Source organism: Nerophis ophidion, linkage group LG10 (assembly GCF_033978795.1).
Source record: "Nerophis ophidion isolate RoL-2023_Sa linkage group LG10, RoL_Noph_v1.0, whole genome shotgun sequence".
NCBI lineage: Eukaryota > Metazoa > Chordata > Actinopteri > Syngnathiformes > Syngnathidae > Nerophis > Nerophis ophidion.
This window is the reverse complement of record NC_084620.1, coordinates 22358974-22378379: the sequence shown is the minus strand read 5'-3', so window position 1 is coordinate 22378379 and position 19406 is coordinate 22358974. Positions and strand designations below refer to the sequence as shown.

Below are 19406 nucleotides of genomic sequence, written 5' to 3'. Positions count from 1 at the left end.
GTTGCTCCAAAACCTGTATGGACCTTTCAGCATTATTGGTGCCTTCACAGATGTGTAAGTTACCCATGCCTTGGGCACTAATACACCCCCATACCATCACAGATGCTGGCTTTTGAACTTTGCGCCTTTTAACAATCCGAATGGTAATTTTCCTCTTTTTTCTGGAGGACAACATGTCCACAGTTTCCAAATATAATTTGAAAAGTGGACTCGTCAGACCACAGAACACCTTTCCGCTTTGCATCAGTCCATCTTAGGTGAGCTTGGGCCCAGCCAATCCGGCGGCGTTTCAGGATATTGTTGATAAATGGGTTTGGCTTTGCATAGTAGAGTTTTAACTTGCACTTACAGATATAGTGACCAACTATAGTTACTGACAGTGGTTTTATGAAGTGTTCCTGAGCCCATGTGGTGATATCCTTTACACACTAATGTCGGTTTTTGATGCAGTACCGCCCGATCGATGAAAAGTCCATACTATCATCGCTTACATGTAGTGATTTCTCAAGATTCTCTGAACTTTTTAATTATTTTACGGACCGTAGATGGTAAAATCTCTAAATTCCTTGCAATAGCTCATTGAGAAATGTTGTTCTAAAACAGTTTGACGAATGTTCTTACAAAGTGGTGACCCTCACCCCGTCCTTGTTTGTGAATTACTTAGCATTTCATGGAAGCTGTTTTTATACCCAATTATGGCACCCAACTCTTCCCAATTAGCCTGCACACCTGTGGGATGTTCCACATAAGTGTTTGTTGAGCATTCCTCAACTTTATCAGTATCTATTGCCACCTTTCCCAACTTCTTTCTCACGTGTTGCTGGCATCAAGTTTAAAAGTTAATGATTATTTGCAAAAAAAAAAAAATGTCATCAGTTTGAACATTAAATTGTCTTTGTAGCATATTCAACTGAATAAGGGTTGAAATTTATTTGCAAATCATTGTATTCCGTTTATATTTACATCAAACACAATTTCCCAACTCATTTGGAAACGGGGTTTATAAGTTACTCATGCCTTGGGCACTAATGCACCCCCATACCATCACAGATGCTGGCTTTTGAACTTTGCGTCGATAACAGTCTGGATGGTTCGCTTCCCTTTTGGCCTGGATGAACGATGTTGAATATTTCCCCCAAAAATTCGAAATGTGGACTCGTCAGACCACAAAACACTTTTCCACACTACATCACTCCATCTTAGATGAGCTCGGGCCCAGAGAAGCCGGCTGCGTTTCTGGATGTTGTTGATAAATGGCTTTCGCTTTGCACAGTAGAGCTTTAATCGGCACTTACAGATGTAGCGACCAACTGTATTTAGTGACAGTGGTTTTCTGAAGTGTTCCTGAGCCCATGTGGTGATATCCTTTAGAGATTGATGTCCGTTTTTGATACAGTTCCGTCTGAGGGATCGAAGGCCACGGTCATTCAATGTTGGTTTCCGGCCATGCCGCTTACTTGGAGTGATTTTTCCAGACTCTCTGAACCTTTTGATGATATTATGGACCGGGGATGTTGAAATCCCTAAATTTCTTGCAATTGCACTTTGAGAAACGTTGTTCTTAAATTGTTTGACTATTTGCTCACGCAGTTGTGGACAAAGGGGTGTACCTCGCCCCATCCTTTCTTGTGAAAGACTGAGCATTTTTTGGTAAGCTGTTCCCAATTAGCCTGCACACCTGTGGGATGTTCCAAATAAGTGTTTGATGAACATTCCTCAACTTTATCAGTATTTGTTGCCATCTTTCCCAACTTCTTTGTCACGTGTTGCTGGCATCAAATTCTAAAGTTAATGATTATTTGCAAATAATCAGTTTAAACATCAAATATGTTGTCTTTGTAGCAGATTCAACTGAATAGGGGTTGAAAACGATTTGCAAATCATTGTATTCCGTTTATATTTACATCTAACACAATTTTCCAACTCATATTGAAACGAGGTGTATATTAGTTATTTATTTATATTTATATATATATATATATATATATATATATATATATATATATATATATATATATATATATATATATATATATATAGCTCGGTTGGCAGACCGGCCGTGCCAGCAACTTGAGGGTTGCATGTTCGATCCCCGCTTCTGCCATCCTAGTAAATGCCGTTGTGTCCTTGGGCAAGACACTTTACCTACCTGCTCCCAGTGCCACCCACACTGGTGTGATTGTAACTTAGATATTGGGTTTCACTATGTAAAGCGCTTTGAGTCACTTGAGGAAAAAGCACTATATAAATATAATTCACACTACATACACACATTGTTCAGTTTTTTCCGTATTGGCCCTCTGAATAGGGGTCATCACTCAGCATGAAAGTAATTACTCGCTGTACACTTTTTGCTTGTTTTATTTGCTACTATTGCAGCAACAGTAGCAGCAGCAGCAACAGCAGCAGTAGCAGGTAATAACCTAAAAGTAAACATGAACATAAAACAATGTATCTATCTTGAATCATCATAATGTAAATAATATACATTAATTAATCAACTGAACCAACTGGGGATAGGTTGCCAATCAACCTATCCCCAGGTGCATGTCTTTGGAAGTGGGATGTATATAATGCACGGTGGAAGAGGGGTTAGTGTGTCTGCCTCACAATACGAAGGTCCTGAGTAGTCCTGGGTTCAATCCCGGACTCTGTATCTTTCTGTGTGGAGTTTGCATGTTCTCCCTGTGACTGCGTGGGTTCCCTCCTTGTACTCTGGCTTCCTCCCAATTCCAAAGACATGCACCTGGGGATAGGTTGATTGGCAACACTAAATTGGCCCTAGTGTGTGAATGTGAGTGTGAATGTTGTTAGTTTATCTCTGTTGGCCCTGCAATGAGGTGGCGACTTGTCCAGGGTGTAGCCCCCCTTTCGCCCGGTTGTAGCTGAGATAGGCACTAGCGCCCCCGTGACCACAAAATGGAATAAGCGGTAGAAAATGGATGGATCGAAGTGTGTGTGTGTGTGTGTGAATATTTTTTGGGAAGAAATGTTTAGAATTAAGTTCATGAATCCAGATGGATCTCTTTTACAATCCCCAAAGAGGACACTTTAAGTTGATGATTACTTCTATGTGTAGAAATCTTTATGTATAGTTGAATCACTTGTTTATTTTTCAACAAGTTTTTAGTTATTGTATATATTTTCCAAATAGTTCAAGAAAGACCACTACAAATGAGCAATATTTTGCACTGTTATACAATTTAATAAATCTGAAACAGAAGACATAGTGCTGTATTTTACTTCTTTATCTCTTTTTTTCAAACAAAAATGCTTTGCTCTGATTAGGGGGTACTTGAATTAAAAAAATGTTCACAGGGGTTACATCACTGAAAAAAGGTTGAGAACCACTGTTGTAGAGGACGTTAAAGGCAGTGCAGTCACGGCAGCCCTTAATAATGTCGGCCTGGTGAAAATTGGGACAAATTCGGGAGAATGGTTGCACCGAAAGATTGACGGGAGGTGCACTGATATTCAGGAGTCTCCCAGAAAAAACGTGAGGGTTGGCAAGTATGTTGTTAGGGCGGGAAAGCCATTCATAGAAGGTGAATTCATTAAAAACTGCATGTTAGATTTTTTAAGAAATCTTTTCTTGCGGCCCAGCCTCACCCAGTTTCTGCATCCTGTGGCGCCCAGGTAAATTGAGTTTGAGACCCCTGATTTAAAGTAAGCTCAAATTCACACTTTGTTGAATATTATATGTGTAAAGTTGAGAAGAATATTGCCACTAAGGCTTTACAGTTAATGTAAAACTTGGACAAAAGGAAAAAGACACGAAAATGTTCCTTACCTCGTTATGTTTGCCTTATTCCCACATCAAGCTCTTTTGGGGGGCAGACCAGTAGAGACTTTTAAAACTTTGACCTGTGTTTTATATGGCTTAGGGTGCAACTTTTAACCATTTGTTTTTAGAGAAATTCACAAAAAATGTGTACAATTAGTGCAGGAAACAGGCCTTACCTGCAAGCTGAGTTGGCTTGTTTGTCTTTCCGCATCTGACTCGTTCGGCCACTCAGAAGCGAGAAAAAGTTGCCCGATGCATTCAGGTCCCCTTGGATTTAGGAGAATGAAGTAAGACAAATAAAAACTCAATGTACTTGAAACTGTATCGTTTGCTCGTGTTGCAGGGATACATTATCAGTTTACCCTTTTCAATTTAATAAGTAATCATACAAAATCTTGCTTTCGGAGTTTTGATGCAACACTAAAGTCGACCGAAAGAAGCTTTATGCATATGTTCTTCACTGTCCAGTCTTAGGTTACATGATGGACAACATGTGGTGCATGAAATGTGAATTTGATGTTTTTGTGTTTTTATTGTTTTATGGGTTCGATCCTGCGCTCAGTATCTTTCTGTGTGGAGTTTGCATGTTCTCCCCGTGACTGCGTGGGTTCCCTCCGGGTACTCCGGCTTCCTCCCACTTCCAAAGACATGCACCTGGGGATAGGTTGATTGGCAACACTAAATTGGCCCTAGTGTGTGAATGTGAGTGTGAATGTTGTCTGTCTATCTGTGTTGGCCCTGCGATGAGATGGCGATTTGTCCAGAGTGTACACCGCCTTTCGCCAGATTGTAGCTGAAATAGGCTCCAGCACCCCCCGCGACACCGAAAGGAATAAGCGGTAGAATAGGATGGATTGTTTTATGTGAAATCAAATTATGTCAAATGAAATTACCCAAAAAGATGCTGGTTAGTTTTTTCCTCTCCCCCCCCAACCATTTGTCAATCTGTGTTTGGATTTTGTGTATGCAGCGTGAGAACACTGCATTCGAGGCGTGTACCGAAACACCTGGTTGCCTAGGTAACAGAAGTTAGGCTGCTCACATTGTTTTACATGCGTATACTTTTGTGTCGAGTTTGGATTGATTCCAGTGAGGGTCACACGTGGGGGTGTTTGTGAATTTGGGGGTCAGTGTGTGTGCGTGTGTGAGTGTGTGTGCGTGTGTGTGTGAGAGAGAGACAGCACGTAATCAACTCTCACATCATCGATCAAAGCAAAAAAAAAAAAAGGCAGCCAGGCCAACCGGACAGCCTAAAGCCCACCATGGTGGCCAATAGAGGCTACATTGGAGGGGGACGCTAAAGGTTACCATAGCAACAGGAAAAAGGGGGCAAAGACTTGAATGTAGAATGAAATCAGTTCCGTCAATGGGTTGCCAGGCAACACTAACGAAGCCAGGTTTGATAAGTCGTTGATAACAGCAGTGGGAGACCTAATGTGTGTGTGTGTGATCCTATTAGCAGTGGCATTGAAAGGCAGCCTGCTGAGGGGAGTCTATAGCTCAGATAAGAGAAAAAGACATACTAGTGGGCCTCTGATGTGTACGTGTGCACACACACATACACACACACACACACAATAAATCACACGTTACGGACAAAAAGAGTGGTGCTTAAACATTTTTTATTCAATCGTTTTTTTTTCCCCTCCAAGGCAGGAATGTACTCATCTTTTCCTCTCTTTAGAGGTGTGTGTCAGGGGTCTAGGGGTCACTGTGATGAGGAGACAAGGAAGGAGGAAAGGAGGCGAGGTGAGGAGACACACGTTTTTATGCTCCGCAGACCTCAACTCGGGCTTATTGGCAAAAACACACACATTTACACACACGTTTTCGCCAAGCGATTCTGTGCCAGGCCCCCCTTGCGAACCTGCTCCATGGGTTCAGTACTGGCTGAAATGTCAAACAAAAGCGGTGAGTGGAATAACATCCACGTGGAAACATGACATACCATGGCAGTCCGACGTGGATGAATACCATGTAGTATGCAGTCTACGTTGTTGGCGCTCCCTCGCTCTTTGTCTCCCCTTAGGTTGCAGCCATTTTTGGGCTGATCACAGTCATGTTGCCTGGGAGCGTTGCAAATTGTTGCAGAAGTTGTCAAAGAGGGCTCGGGAGGGCGTGCGAGTTACCACGCGCTCCTCGGTCGGCATGTTTAAATAGATGTCGGACGTAAAAACAACAACATTGTACAAAAGAGAGCCCCCCCCCCACACACACACCCTCTCTGCCCTCCTCACCTCATTCATGACCACAATGTCATATTTTCATTACGTCATCACCGTCAAATACAATCCAGAAGGCTACAAAAATCCTTGACATGGCAGAACGTGACAATTAAAGCACATTTTAATACAAATTGATGTTAGGTACCGATACAAAAACACACTTAAGGAAAGATCGCACAAATAAAACGCTGGAGTGTGCACGTGTGTGTGTGTGTGTGTGTTAGTGTGTGTGGCACTGCCATCCAGGTTCACATTAGCCACAAACATGTTTGAGCAACACAAAATGTCATTACTGCCGACATATGTGAACACACGGTGCCTCTGAACACAACACTGTGTGTGTCTGCAGGCGTGTGTTTACATACACAGTATAAGCTGTGTTTGCGCAACACAAAACAATTTTTCTTTTTTTTACTGCTAAGCACATGGGAACACATGTCTTTGAACGCAGGCCGCTGCTGTTTGTGTGTTTTCAGGTACTCTACCATCATACACACACACATTTTTGATATGAAAGCGTGTATTAGGTAATGGGGCAGTTGATGTAGCAGTCCTTAACTGGCTTGTGTGTGTGTGTGTGTGTGTGTGTGTGTACAAATGATGTAACAACGAGAGGTTTCATGGCGTTTTGTAGGTGTGTGTGTTTACGTAAAAGCTATGTTTAAGCACAACAAAAGTATTTTTTTCAACTGCCCGGCACATGGGTGCCTTTGAACGCAGCCCTCACTAACAGGCTCCAAGTTGTGTTTTCATGTACTCACTCGTCCATCACACACAAACACACACAGAGACACAAATGTGTAATATGAAAGCAATTGTTAGGCAATTTGTGTATGTGCACAAATAATGTAACACGCTAAGGGGAGATTGCATGTGCTTTTGTAGGTGTGTCTCTGTGTGTGCATTTATGTCGTCGTTGGACTCGATGGACAACCATAAGCAAGTGTGCATGTGATGCATGGTTCCACTCCTTGGGAATGAACCCTTCATTTAGCATCCTTCATCCTCTTTCCTTTTTATTGTGCAATTTCATCACAGTCCATCCTTTTTTTTTCGCATTCAAATGCCGCTTTCAGTTCTTTTTTCTAACCCCCCTATGCCATCCACTCTTTAACGAAAAAAAACAAAAACATTTGGAATTAAAAAAAACAAACAAAAAAAAACAAATAGAAAGATGGATGGCTCTACCTCAACACTTCCACAAACAAGGTCTAAACGTGAACACTACCGCATAGAACAAGAAGCTATAAAAATATACAGACACCTTAGGGGGTAAAGGGTTGAGAACGTTTAAATTAACATTTTTAATAAAAAAAAAAAGGCAGATTGTACTAGGGTAAGTTGTAAAAAATAGAAAAAGGTCTAGCAACAGAGGCATCGTCTTTTAGCGAAGAGCGGGTATAACAAAACGATAAAGGAAAACATCTATTAATTGTATATATCATCTATAAGTGTTGATAGCCATAAAAAAAATACTTTTTTTAAAACTTTTTTTGTGTTGTTTTCTTCTGATATCTGCTCACTATTTTGTGTTTTGGTATTTTTAAGACAAGTCTAAAGAGCACAGTCACGCCCATGTAAAGCACACATACACACACACACACGCGCACACACGCCTTATTAAAATATACAAGATTCTGAGTGTCAGAGGCCGGGTCACGTGACTGACGTCCGTCCCAGCTTTACTGATTGGCCGAGTCCCCGAGCCTCCTCCGCCTCCCCTTATGTTCAAATAATTCCTAAGGAGTGTTGGATGGCGCTCGAGCGGCGGGCTGCTGGGTTCTAGGCAGGTATGGCGACTGGGAGTTCCTCAGCACTAACTGGGCTTTTATTGATTTATTTTTCTAAGCGATGGTCTTTTGATTCTCTCAAAGTCCAAAAGCCACATTAGTGCTCTTCCAGGTGCATTTTGGGAACGTTTCTTTGATCCGGCGCGGCTCAAAGATGTTCCGGCCACGTTCCGGGAGGGCTGGAGAACCCTCGTGCACGCTTGACAGCCCGCTCAATGTGAGATTGGGTTTGGTCGTGGTTCCATTTTGCTGGATGAACAATGAGTTGTGATGGCGGGCCGAGCTGTGGCGAGGGGACGGGGACTGGAGTGATGACGGGCAAGATGGACGCACTCCAGTTCTCATACTTTGTAGTAGATGTTGGCTGGGCTCTGTGGCGGCATTTCCTGCACGATGTAGACGGGGTGTCCGTAGTCACCGCTCACCTTCTCGTAGTGCGGGCAGTAGGCCGAGTCCGACGTCCTCAGCGGGATGATGATGTCGCTGGGCTCCGAGCCGTTGTTGTTGGAGGTGGAGATGCCGCCGCCGCCCCCCCGCTTAGGACTGGTGAGTGACGACAGCGACAGCGGCGGGTGGTGGGTGTCTGAGTGCTTGGCGTGCCGCCGCCTGTAGCACACCACGCAGATGACGGCGGTGACCAGCAGGAGGAAGGCAGAGCCTCCTGCCGCCCCAGCGATGAGGGCGATGTTGGAGGGCTGCAGAGGGCCGTTCTCGCCGCCCCCCTCGGCTCCTCCGAAGGTGTTGGGTCCTCTTGAATGGGTCGAGTTCCCGCCTGAAAACAAATACTGTTAGTGGTTGTGAAGTTCAACCAACAGCGCTGCCGAAACATTGTTTCGATAAGCGATTTTTACACAATATCATGACAGTTATGCGATACATTAAAGGCCTACTGAAACCCACTACTACCGACCACGCAGTCTGATAGTTTATATATCAATGATGAAATGTTAACTTTGCAACACATGCCAATACGGCCTTTTTAGTTTACTAAATTGCAATTTTAAATTTCCCGGGAGTTTCTTCTTGAAAACGTCGCGTAATGATGACGTGTACGTGTGACGTAACGGACTGTTAGGAAATATGAGCGCTGCACACACACACAGCTAAAAGACGTCTACTTTAACGGCATAATTACACAGTATTTTGGAGATCTGTGTTGCTGAATCTTTTGCAATTTGTTCAATTAATATTGGAGAAGTCAAAGTAGAAAGATTGAGTTGGGAAGCTTTAGCCTTTAGCCACACAAACACACGGTGATTCCTTGTTTAAAATTCCCGGAGGTGAAACTTTACTATGGATCACAGCGGTCAAGCGAACATGGATCCCGACCGAATGTCAACCAGCAGGTTTCGGTGAGAAAATTGTGGTAAAAAGTCGCTTCTTACCGGAGATCAGTTGAGCTTACGCCGTCCATAAAGCTGCCGTCGACTCTCCTGAGACACTGACGTCAACACACCCGTGGACACACACCTTCCGACTATCAGGTACTGTTAAACTCACTAAAACACTAGCAACACAATAGAAAGATAAGGGATTTCCCAATCCATCCCAAAGCAATCGAGTTTTTTTTTGTTTTTTTTCCCCTAGTCCGTCGCTATCAATATCCTCAAACATGAATCTTTCATCCTCGCTCAAATTAATGGGGACCATGTCATTTTCTCGGTCCGAATAGCTCTTTTTGTTGGAGGCTCCCATTAAAAACAATGTGAGGATGTGAGGAGCCATCAACGGGTGACGTCATCGTCTGTGACTTCCGGTAAAGGCAGGGCTTTTCTGTTAGCGACCAAAAGTTGCGAACTTTATCGTCGATGTTCTCTACTAAATCCTTTCAGCAAAAATATGGCAATATCGCGAAACGATTAAGTATGACACATAGAATGGACCTGATATCCCCGTTTAAATAAGAAAATCTCATTTCAGTAGGCCTTTAACACTCTAGAATGAGTTTGGTAAGTATACAAATGAGCTGAAATCTTTTAATAAAAGAAACTGCTGTTCAAAATGTGTCCACTGTATGTCGCAATAGCAAATCAAGTGTAACCCGCCACATGACATTGTTTAAAGATGACGGGTCAGCTGACTTTGAACCCCCAATTGATTGGCTACCCCTACTCCAATCAGCCCACTAGCAAGCAATCAGCGGCTCCTGTTGCAGCAGATTGTGGCGGACTAATGCAGTAGCGACGCACCAATAACTTATTTTAATGTAAATTATCCTCTTACCGGATAAAATACCGAAAAGGTAAGATGCAAAGACTCAAGTCAACATGACCATAATTTTTGTAGTTAGAGTTCCTTGCAGCGCTTGCTGTTGTTTGACGGCACGATGCGCACCATGGAGTCCATTGTAAAAATGTGTGTTTCTACATTTTTTATTTTTTACATTTGTTTATGCTTGAATCTACCATGTTCACATTAGTAATTATGTCACCTTTAATTCGGCTATCATGGTGTCATTTTGATCATTGTCATAAGTGTAATCCATGAACAATTTTGACCAAAGAACCACCAGTAGATGTTTTGTAGACCACAAGAAAATGTTTTCCATTTAGAAAAAAATAATAATAATATGACTCCTTTAATGCGCCCTAAATATGAAAAAGATCGAAAATAGACCATTCATCGGCAGTGCGCCTTATAATCCGGTGCGCACTATGGTCCGAAAAATACGGTATTTTATTTTACCTTTTTATGTAAACTTTGGACATTATCCGGAAGAGAAACACATGACTATTGAACATACTTACTTCACATTAACTAGAGTTGTCAATGTAGTCATTTTGTTTATTGTTCATGCGTGGTTATTTATAATACATATACATTTTTACAGAACTTGTTACATGTTATATAACAACATTTTATAACTAGAGCATAAAAACCTGTGTACAACCTTCTAAATATATATTTTTAACATTAACAAAGCCCCCTAGGAGTGAAATAACCCCCACGTAGTCACCTTTATAAGCCGCAAACTTCGAAGCACGAAGTGATGGACAACTGGATCCCAAAGAGGGGCCACAAACAAAATTAGAGTCTAGTGTTGAGGACCTACAGGAGCTAACATCCTGTTAGTTTTTCTTTTGTCTGTGGACCGAGGGTTATTGGGACAACCTCTTCATTACTGGACAATACCAAGGGAATTCCGCAAGGCTTAGTGCTGGGGCCCAATTTATTTTCCACCCACATTAATAATATTTGTAACAATTTATCAAATACAATGTACCATTTTTATGCAGACGCCACTATTATTTATTGCTATTTACCCTCCATCACTCAGGCTTTTGAGTTTTCAAAGGGTGCTTTTGATGTCATCCAGGCTCAGTTATTTGATCTTAAATTGGTTTTAAATACAGATAAAAGGAAGCTCATGGTTTTCTCACATTCAAGGTTGCTAGCAGAAAACAATCCAAATATTGTAACATCAAAAGAAAACCCTACAGAGCAGGTTTTATATCAATAGTAGTTTTTATTTTTTTTATTTTTACTTTTGACCATGAGCTTTTATTTAAAGCCCATTTTAACAACTTGGTCTCTAAGCTTAAGAGAGAGCTTAGGTTCTTTTAGAGAAAAAAACCCAGCTACTCTTTTAAGGTCAGAAAGAAATTGGTGACAGCGACTTTCTTGCTTGTAATTGATTATGGAGACGTGCTTTATTTTAGTGCTTCATTTAAAATACCACCAGTCCTTGGACACTATTTCCCATTCAGCGAGATTTGCTACTGACTGTCCTTGTCTCACTGTCAACTGTATGTGAAATCAGACTTATCTTCACTGACCGCACGGAGGTATACACATTGATACTATCATTTAAAATGGGGCAAAAAAGTATTTAGTCAGCCACCGATTGTGCAAGTTCTCCAACTTAAAATGATGACAGAGGTCTGTAATTTTCATCATAGGTACACTTCAACTGTGAGAGACAGAATGTGGAAAAAAAAGTTCAGGAATTCACATTGTAGGAATTTTAAAGAATTTATTTGTAAATTATGGTGGAAAATAAGTGTTTGGTCAACCATTCACAGCTCTCACTGATGGAAGGAGGTTTTGGCTCAAAATCTCACGATACATAGCCCCATTCATTCTTTCCTTAACACGGATCAATCGTCCTGTCCCTTAGCAGAAAATCAGCCCCAAAGCATGATGTTTCCACCCCCATGCTTCACAGTAGGTATGGTGTTCTTGGGATGCAACTCAGTATTCTTCTTCCTCCAAACACGACGAGTTGCGTTTATATCAAAATGGATACATGGATGATACAGCAGAGAATTGGGAGAATGTCATGTGGTCAGATGAAACCAAAATATAACTTTTGGTATAAACTCAACTCGTCGTGTTTGGAGGAAGAAGAATACTGAGTTGCATCCCAAGAACACCATACCTACTGTGAAGCATGGGGGTGGAAACATCATGTTTTGGGGCTGTTTTTCTGCTAAGGGGACAGGACGATTGATCCGTGTTAAGGAAAGAACGAATGGGGCCATGTATCGTCAGATTTTGAGCCAAAACCTCCTTCCATCAGTGAGAGCTTTGAATGGTTGACCAAATACTTATTTTCCACCATAATTTAAAAATAAATTCTTTAAAATTCCAACAATGTAAATTCCTGGATTTTTTTTTCACATTCTGTCTCTCACAGTTGAAGTGTACCTATGATGATAGGGAAAGTGTTACACCATCATCTGGTGTAACACCTTCCCTACCTACCTTCACAAATTAGAATCCATGCAAAAGAAAATTATACGGGCCCTGTCATGGTCCAAGTTTAATGCCCCCACTCGTCATCTATTTCATAAATATAATTTCTTAAGACTGACAGAGTTCAATATTTATCAAAATGCTTGTTTAACCTATCAAGTCATTTACAAGCTGAATCTTTGTAGTTTGGTTCCTATCTACCATCCCCAGCATGCCCACAACACTCGTAACTTAGATCTGATAACAGGTAAACATCGTTTACTGGCTTGTACCGCTCACAGTGTCATATGCAGGCGACCAAAGATTTGGAACCAGCTTAATGAGAGCCTCAAGATGCTGTATCCATTCTCCAACTTCAAAAAGAAACTGAAAAATTACCTATTAACCACATATCTTTAATGCCTCATGTGGGGTAGACTACTGTTGGGTTTTGCATGGTTGAATGAATGTATGTATGTATGTGTATGCTTGCTTTAGTACTATTATCTTGTGTTTATCATATAGCATTGTTGTTTTGTTTTTGTTTTTCGTTGTTGGGCTTGCTACAATATTTGATCTTTCCATGTATATATTGTCCTTTGGACCCCCTGTCAAAAGCTTCTTCTAGCTTATTTGGGGCACCATTTCACATACCAACATCTTTAAATGATGATATTCTCCACTATTGTAAATGTTATATGGTAGTGTGAATAAACTTTTGAAAATTACAGACTTTTGTCATCATTTTAAGTGGGAGAACTAGCACAATCGGTGGCTGACTAAATACTTTTTTGCCCGACTGTATTTCCTCCCTACTTGTGTACTTTGTTACAATGAAAAAAACAGCTCTTACGCATTCCATTCCAATAATACTTGTGCTTTAAATGTTCCTCGTGTACGGACTGAATTTGGCAAAAGAGCTTCCAGCTTTACTGCCCCTCTGGTATGGAATACATTATAAAAAAAACTCTCTGAACTACTTCCATTTGGAGCCCTCCGTTCTATCCTCAGGGACAGACAGCGTGGAACGTCAGCACAGCGTCTGTGTTTTTTAAAATGTGTAAATCCTAATTGTTTTATTGTTTTACAGTTCGCTCTCATGCATCTTAAAATCTATGTCCTAATTTATTACTTTTCTTTAACTGCTCTGTGACATGGGCTGTCGACCTCTTGGCCAGGCCACCCTTGTAAAAGAGATCTTTCTTATCAAGTTAAATAAAGGTTGTGTGTTTTTTCGCTTACAAAGTGTACCTGATATTGTGGATTTCTTGAAGCTGTGCAGAAGTTGTATTTCTGCAAAGTAACCGCTTTTCAGCACCCTAACATTGGGGCCCTCGTAAAGCCACAGTGTGTAATCAAGGTAACACATAACCTCACAACAGTGTTTACTTAGCGCTACCACCGGGCCTTGTGACCAGAACCACTTTACTGGGCTTTGACCGCCCCGGCCACACCGCACACACGCACGCACGCACGCACACGCACACACACACACACACACAAACACTGCAGCTTGCCCTGAGGCTCCTTGAAGCCCGAAAGCCTTCGCTGTCTTTTCCTCAGGAAGTTGTAGGTGAATGATGCGAGGTCGTGCAAGTTGCATGTGGCAAACTGGTTAAAGTCCTAAATGCAAGTTCCTGCTGTATAAAGTGCGCTGATTGGTGGAACATTATTCCTGGCACGCATCATCCTGCTTCCCCTCTCCATCTTGGCTTTATTGGAGCAGTAATGACCTACCTTGCTCTGAGCTCACCACCCGGCAACACACACACACACGCACACACATGTACGGTTGTGCGCCCTGTTGTGCAGAACTCAGGGCAAGCAAAGTGCTAATGCTTGTCTCCTCTGGCGTTCTTCCTCCCTCCATTAACTGACATCCCTCGCTCTCCATCTCCATTATGACTGTCACCTTTCACTGGCCCACTGCATTATAAACCCTCTTCCATCACCTCCGCACCTATTTTATTTCTTCTTTTTTTGACCCGCCAATCACATGCAACTCTGTTTCTTTTTTTTCTAAAAAAGAAAAAAATGACAGTGAGCACTTTTTGTGTCTAGATTCTAAGCGGTCATACCGGGCTGACCTTAAATCCATCGTTCAGGGATAAAACCTTGTTAGATAATTAGAATTTCAACAAAACTACACTTGCACAATTCAATGACATCCAACACAAGAGCTGTTTTAAAAACGTTGTTTTTTGTACAGTAATAATGCGTAGTTTCACAATTATTGTTCAACTTACTATCTTAACAAGGGCAACATTTTTGATGAAGCTCATGTTAGATTGTGCTCTAATGAACATCTAATGAAGTGGCCGGGGAATAAACATGAAAGGTCCCAAGATGTCAAAGTCACAAAAATGAGATTAAAATTGCAAAACAAATGATTTTGGAATGCAGAACTCCATAGCAAAAAAGAAAGTTTTTTTTAGACATTTAAAACATTTCTTTTGTGGTCTATATAAGTATATTAGATATGCTTTGTTATAAATGTTGTGTACATTTTGCTCCAAAGTCACTATAATAAACCATTGTTTGAGTCTGTCCAAAATATTTTTGCAGAGGCATCCCCAGACTAAAAAAAAAGTCATGTCCCACCATGTCATGATGTCACATGACAGTGATTATTAGTTTCTTATATTTCGTATTATTTTCTGTCCAGTGCTCCAATGTCCTCTTTGCCTCACCTGTCCCTGAGTAGTCATCAGGATGCTTATTATGCCAGTACTGTCCTTTGCTTTGCATTTCATTCGCATGTTTGCTCCTTGTGCACTTCCCAGCTGTACATCTATTTTTTTTAATAAAAAAGGGCTTTTTTTTTTAATGTGGCTGGAGTCCCTGCATCCTGGAGTCGCCACACCTAAACATTACATATTCTCTCTCCAAAATTATTATAATTTATCTTTTGAAAATGTATATTGCATATATCATGAAGCCGTTAGTGCTATTTTTTCCCCCCAAACACGGTCGAAAATAAACTTATTTAACAAAATAAAGATTCACCTAGTGAAAAGATTAGGTACACTTGAAATTGGATTCAGACTCTCCATTAAAAAAAAAAACTGTTTTAGCAGCATGTATGTCACTACATGTCATACAGAGTTATCACGCGGACGCCAACATAACATCCATCCATCCATTCATCCATCCGTCAATCCATCAATCCATCCATCCTTCCATCCATCCATCCATCCATCCATCCATCCATCCATTCATCCATCCATCCATTTTCTTCCACTTATCCAAGGTCGGGTCACGGGGGCAGCAGCCTAAGCAGGGAAGCCCAGACTTTCCTCTCTCCAGCCACGTTAGCCAACATTAGATGAAAATATTGTTTTATCCTACCTTTTTTTGAGTCTCCTGAAGAAACTTTTCCTTTTTTCTGGCTTAGAACTTTACTTAATGTGTAAAAATTACTATTTTTCAGACTGTAAGGCGCATTAAAGGGGCCATATTAAGATTTTTGTGTCTTATTTTATAACACTTCTCTGTAGTCTACATAACATGTAATGGTGTTTTTTTGGTCAAAATGTTGCATACATTATGTTTTACGGACCATCTTCAAGGTTTTTGACTGTCACTTCAGCATACGTTGTTTAGTGGGCTGTCTAATTTACGTGGCTCCACTTCGACAGCATCTTCTCCCCGTCTTCTTTGTTGTACCAGTAGTTTTTAGCGCTTCCATAACTAATCCTGACAGATATAAGTTAAAACTTTAGGCTACATCATATTAAAAATGGTAACAGCGGGAGATGAATGCCATATAAAAAGAAGATATAGAAAAAGAAGAAGCTTATTGACGATGGCGCAGATTACAATGGTGGTCGTGTGCACATTTTCAGGACTTATGCAGAACCCAAATACACATCAAAAGTTAGTTTTGCATAATATTGCAAAACAAAACACCAGATATGTCTCCTAATGGCTGCCATTTCAGGGTCCTTATACAAACACCTTAATAATACTGTATGTTGAAGCACAGCACGTCTGACTACGGTAGTCGTAAAGCTCCGACAATCACTCAAGCGGTGCAGCTTCGTAGCTTACCAAAGTCATATTAAAACAATTTAACAGATTTTTGAACGCCGTGTGTAGTTTTCAATTTTCTCAATGAAACATCAACGTTTTGGCCTTGTTTGCTCACCTGTACTTGCTAGTGTCATTTATTGAACAGGGGGCATCTGAAGGCCAGATTTACATTATATTGCCAAAAGTATTCGACCACCTGCCTTTACTCACATATGAACTTAAGGTGCCATCCCAAGGAATTGTCCAAAATGTTTTGGTATCCTGGAGCATTCAAAGTTCCTTTCAATGGAAGACCACAATTCCTCCTCCACAAAATTTCACACTTGGCACAATGCAGTCCGAAATGTAGCGTTCTCCTGGCAACCTCCAAACGCAGACTGGTCCGTCAGATTGCCAGATGGAAAAGCGTGACTCATCAGTCCGGAGAAGGCGTTCCCACTGCTGGCGACGTGCTTTACACCACTATATCTGACGCTTTGCATTGGACTTGGTGATGAATGGCTTAGATTCAGCTACGCGGCCATGGAAACCCATTCCATGAAGCTATCTGCGTAATATATGTGGGCTAATTGGAAGGTCACATTAAGTTTGGAGCTCTGTAGCAAGAACGTCTTTGCACTGTGCGCTTCAGCATCCGCTGACCACTCTCTGTCAGTTTACTTGGCCTACCACTTGGTGGTTGAGTTGCTGTTGTTCCCAAACTCTTTACTTTTCTTATAGTAAAGTCGACTTTGGAATGTTTAGGAGCTAAGATATTTCACGACTGGATTTGTTGCACAGGTGGCATCCTATGACAGTTCCACGCTGGAAATCACTAAGCGGCCCATTCTTTCACAAATGTTTGTAGAAACAGTCTCCATGTCTAAGGGCTTGATTTTATACACTGGGCCAAGTGATTAGGACAAATGATTCTCATCAATTGGATGAGTGGCCAAATACTTTTGGCAATATAGTGTATGTCTTATGTTTAATTTCCATCTACCAGTCACAAATCATTACAAACGAAGTAAGCTTCGAAGTAAGCAAAACTAGGATACATCCGTTCATTAGGCGCATTGGCACTGTCGATTTCTGAGAAAATGTAAGGATTGTAGGTTCACCTAAAAGTTTGAACAATAGGGTAAGTGCTTCCACTGTGTTGTGTGGACACAAGTGCAAAAGCCCGGCAATAAGGGCATGTAATACTGTGGGCACCTTATGATTTAATGCTCTGACATTGTTTACATTGCGTATCCAACATTGTAACATTTATGAGTCAGAAAAACATAATTCACCATAGGTCCCATTTAAGTGTTAAATATAAAGTACTTTGTTTTTTCTGTTCTTCTTCGCTTGGCAATTACTCTCATCTTCCTCCCCCGGTGCGCCTCACCCTTCTGTCTGCTCCATCACACCCCTGATGTGGCCCCCACCCCCTCCCAGCCAGGCTGCGGCATCTAATGACAGTAATAACTCTCTCCAATGTTGCCTCTGGTCTCGCCCTGGCTCCTTGCCTCCCCTCTCTTTTTCCTCCCCATCTTTCTATCTATCCTTTTTGTCCTTTGTCCAATGTAGCTATTAACCATCCACTGCCCGCCTGCGGCACTTCGCTCCGAGGGAGAAGGATGGAGAGGAAATATATGGAATTAAATAGAGAGATCCGCAGATGTCACTGCTGCACATCCTCCATCTGTCGCCCCCACCTTCGTTTAAACACTCCCTCCCTGCTGCATTTTGTTGTTTTTTTCTCCCACTCCCTCGTCTACAAGCCTTTTTTCATTTCCTCTATCCGTCTCTTGAATCATGTCCATTTTCTGCTTACCTGAGTTCCTGTTGGTGGAGCGTCCCGCCGTCTCCTTCTTGGGAGGCAGCCCGTATGGACCTGTAATTGGGTGGACAGTCAGTTGGATATAAAAGCTTCACTTCCAGAGTTGGGAACATCATAATATAATAATCCATAATAGAGGTAAACACACTAATGTCCAATGATGCGTCGAATAGGCAAGGACGAAGACAAAGAACAAAACTCTTGAAGTCCTCAACGATTACGTAGCCGCTAACAAGCCAGATCAGGATTTTCCCCTTCCAGACTTTTCTATGGTGAGCCAAACTGGACTGAAATCTATCCAGTGAGGTCGAACGGGATAACGACGAGAGGTCGGCGAGTTGTGTTTTTCGACGCAACGCCAGAACGGCTTGTAATCTGCAGCTCGCTAAATCAGCCCATCTGCCTCGCTAGCCTTCAGTAATGGTGATTAAAGTGCACTGATGTGACTCAAACACACACTTGATTACACACGAGTGGTGGCGCCGATGAAGAAGACGCTTCCAGAAGGAGAGGTTTTCTTGGATTGGAGGCCATCTGGACACCGCAAGACGGCGTGCGGGTGACAATCGGCGACGCAAGACAGGAGTGAGTCAAGACAAGATGAGAGGGCCCCCTATTGAGTTAGTCCATACATAGAGTGGGAATAGGATTCACATGACACATGAAGCGTGACAGATTTTTTTGGGGTGAACCGGCCCCTGTTTCGCCAGATGGCAGTAGAGAGTGATAAATATCTTAAAATGTGTTTTGTGGCAATGCTATGTAGAGTAGCACCATCCATCCATCCATCCATCCATCCATCCATCTTCTTCCTCTTATCCGAGGTCGGGTCGCGGGGGCAGCAGCCTAAGCAGGGAAGCCCAGACTCTCCTCTCCCCAGCCACTTCGTCCAGCTCTTCCCGAGGGATCCCAAGGCGTTCCCAGGCCAGTCGGGAGACATAGTCTTCCCAACGTGTCCTGGGTCTTCCCTGTGGCCTCCTACCGGTTGGATGTGCCCGAAACACCTCCCCAGGGAGGTGTTCGGGTGGCATCCTGACCAGCTGCCCAAACCACCTCATCTGGCTCCTCTCGATGTGGAGGAGCAGCGCCTTTAC

At 42.0% G+C, this 19406-nt stretch overlaps 1 protein-coding gene and 1 long non-coding RNA gene across 2 annotated transcripts in view; both read right to left on the bottom strand.

The window, feature by feature from the left end:
- LOC133559862 (uncharacterized) overlaps positions 1 to 4037 on the bottom strand; it is an 11984-nt gene extending 7947 nt beyond the window's left edge. The window contains exon 1 of the long non-coding RNA XR_009808297.1: positions 3791 to 4037. This is a non-coding gene — a long non-coding RNA (uncharacterized LOC133559862). The remainder of the gene's footprint in view (positions 1 to 3790) is intronic.
- A 1352-nt stretch (positions 4038 to 5389) lies between these two features.
- The window catches only part of LOC133560389 (ephrin-B3-like), a 192390-nt gene continuing 178373 nt past the window's right edge, over positions 5390 to 19406 (bottom strand). The window contains exons 4-5 of the mRNA XM_061912853.1: positions 18307 to 18366; positions 5390 to 8571 (exon numbers count right to left, since the gene is read on the bottom strand). Coding sequence (XP_061768837.1) covers positions 8141 to 8571; positions 18307 to 18366 — 491 coding nt within the window. The 3' untranslated portion in view covers positions 5390 to 8140. The remainder of the gene's footprint in view (positions 8572 to 18306; positions 18367 to 19406) is intronic.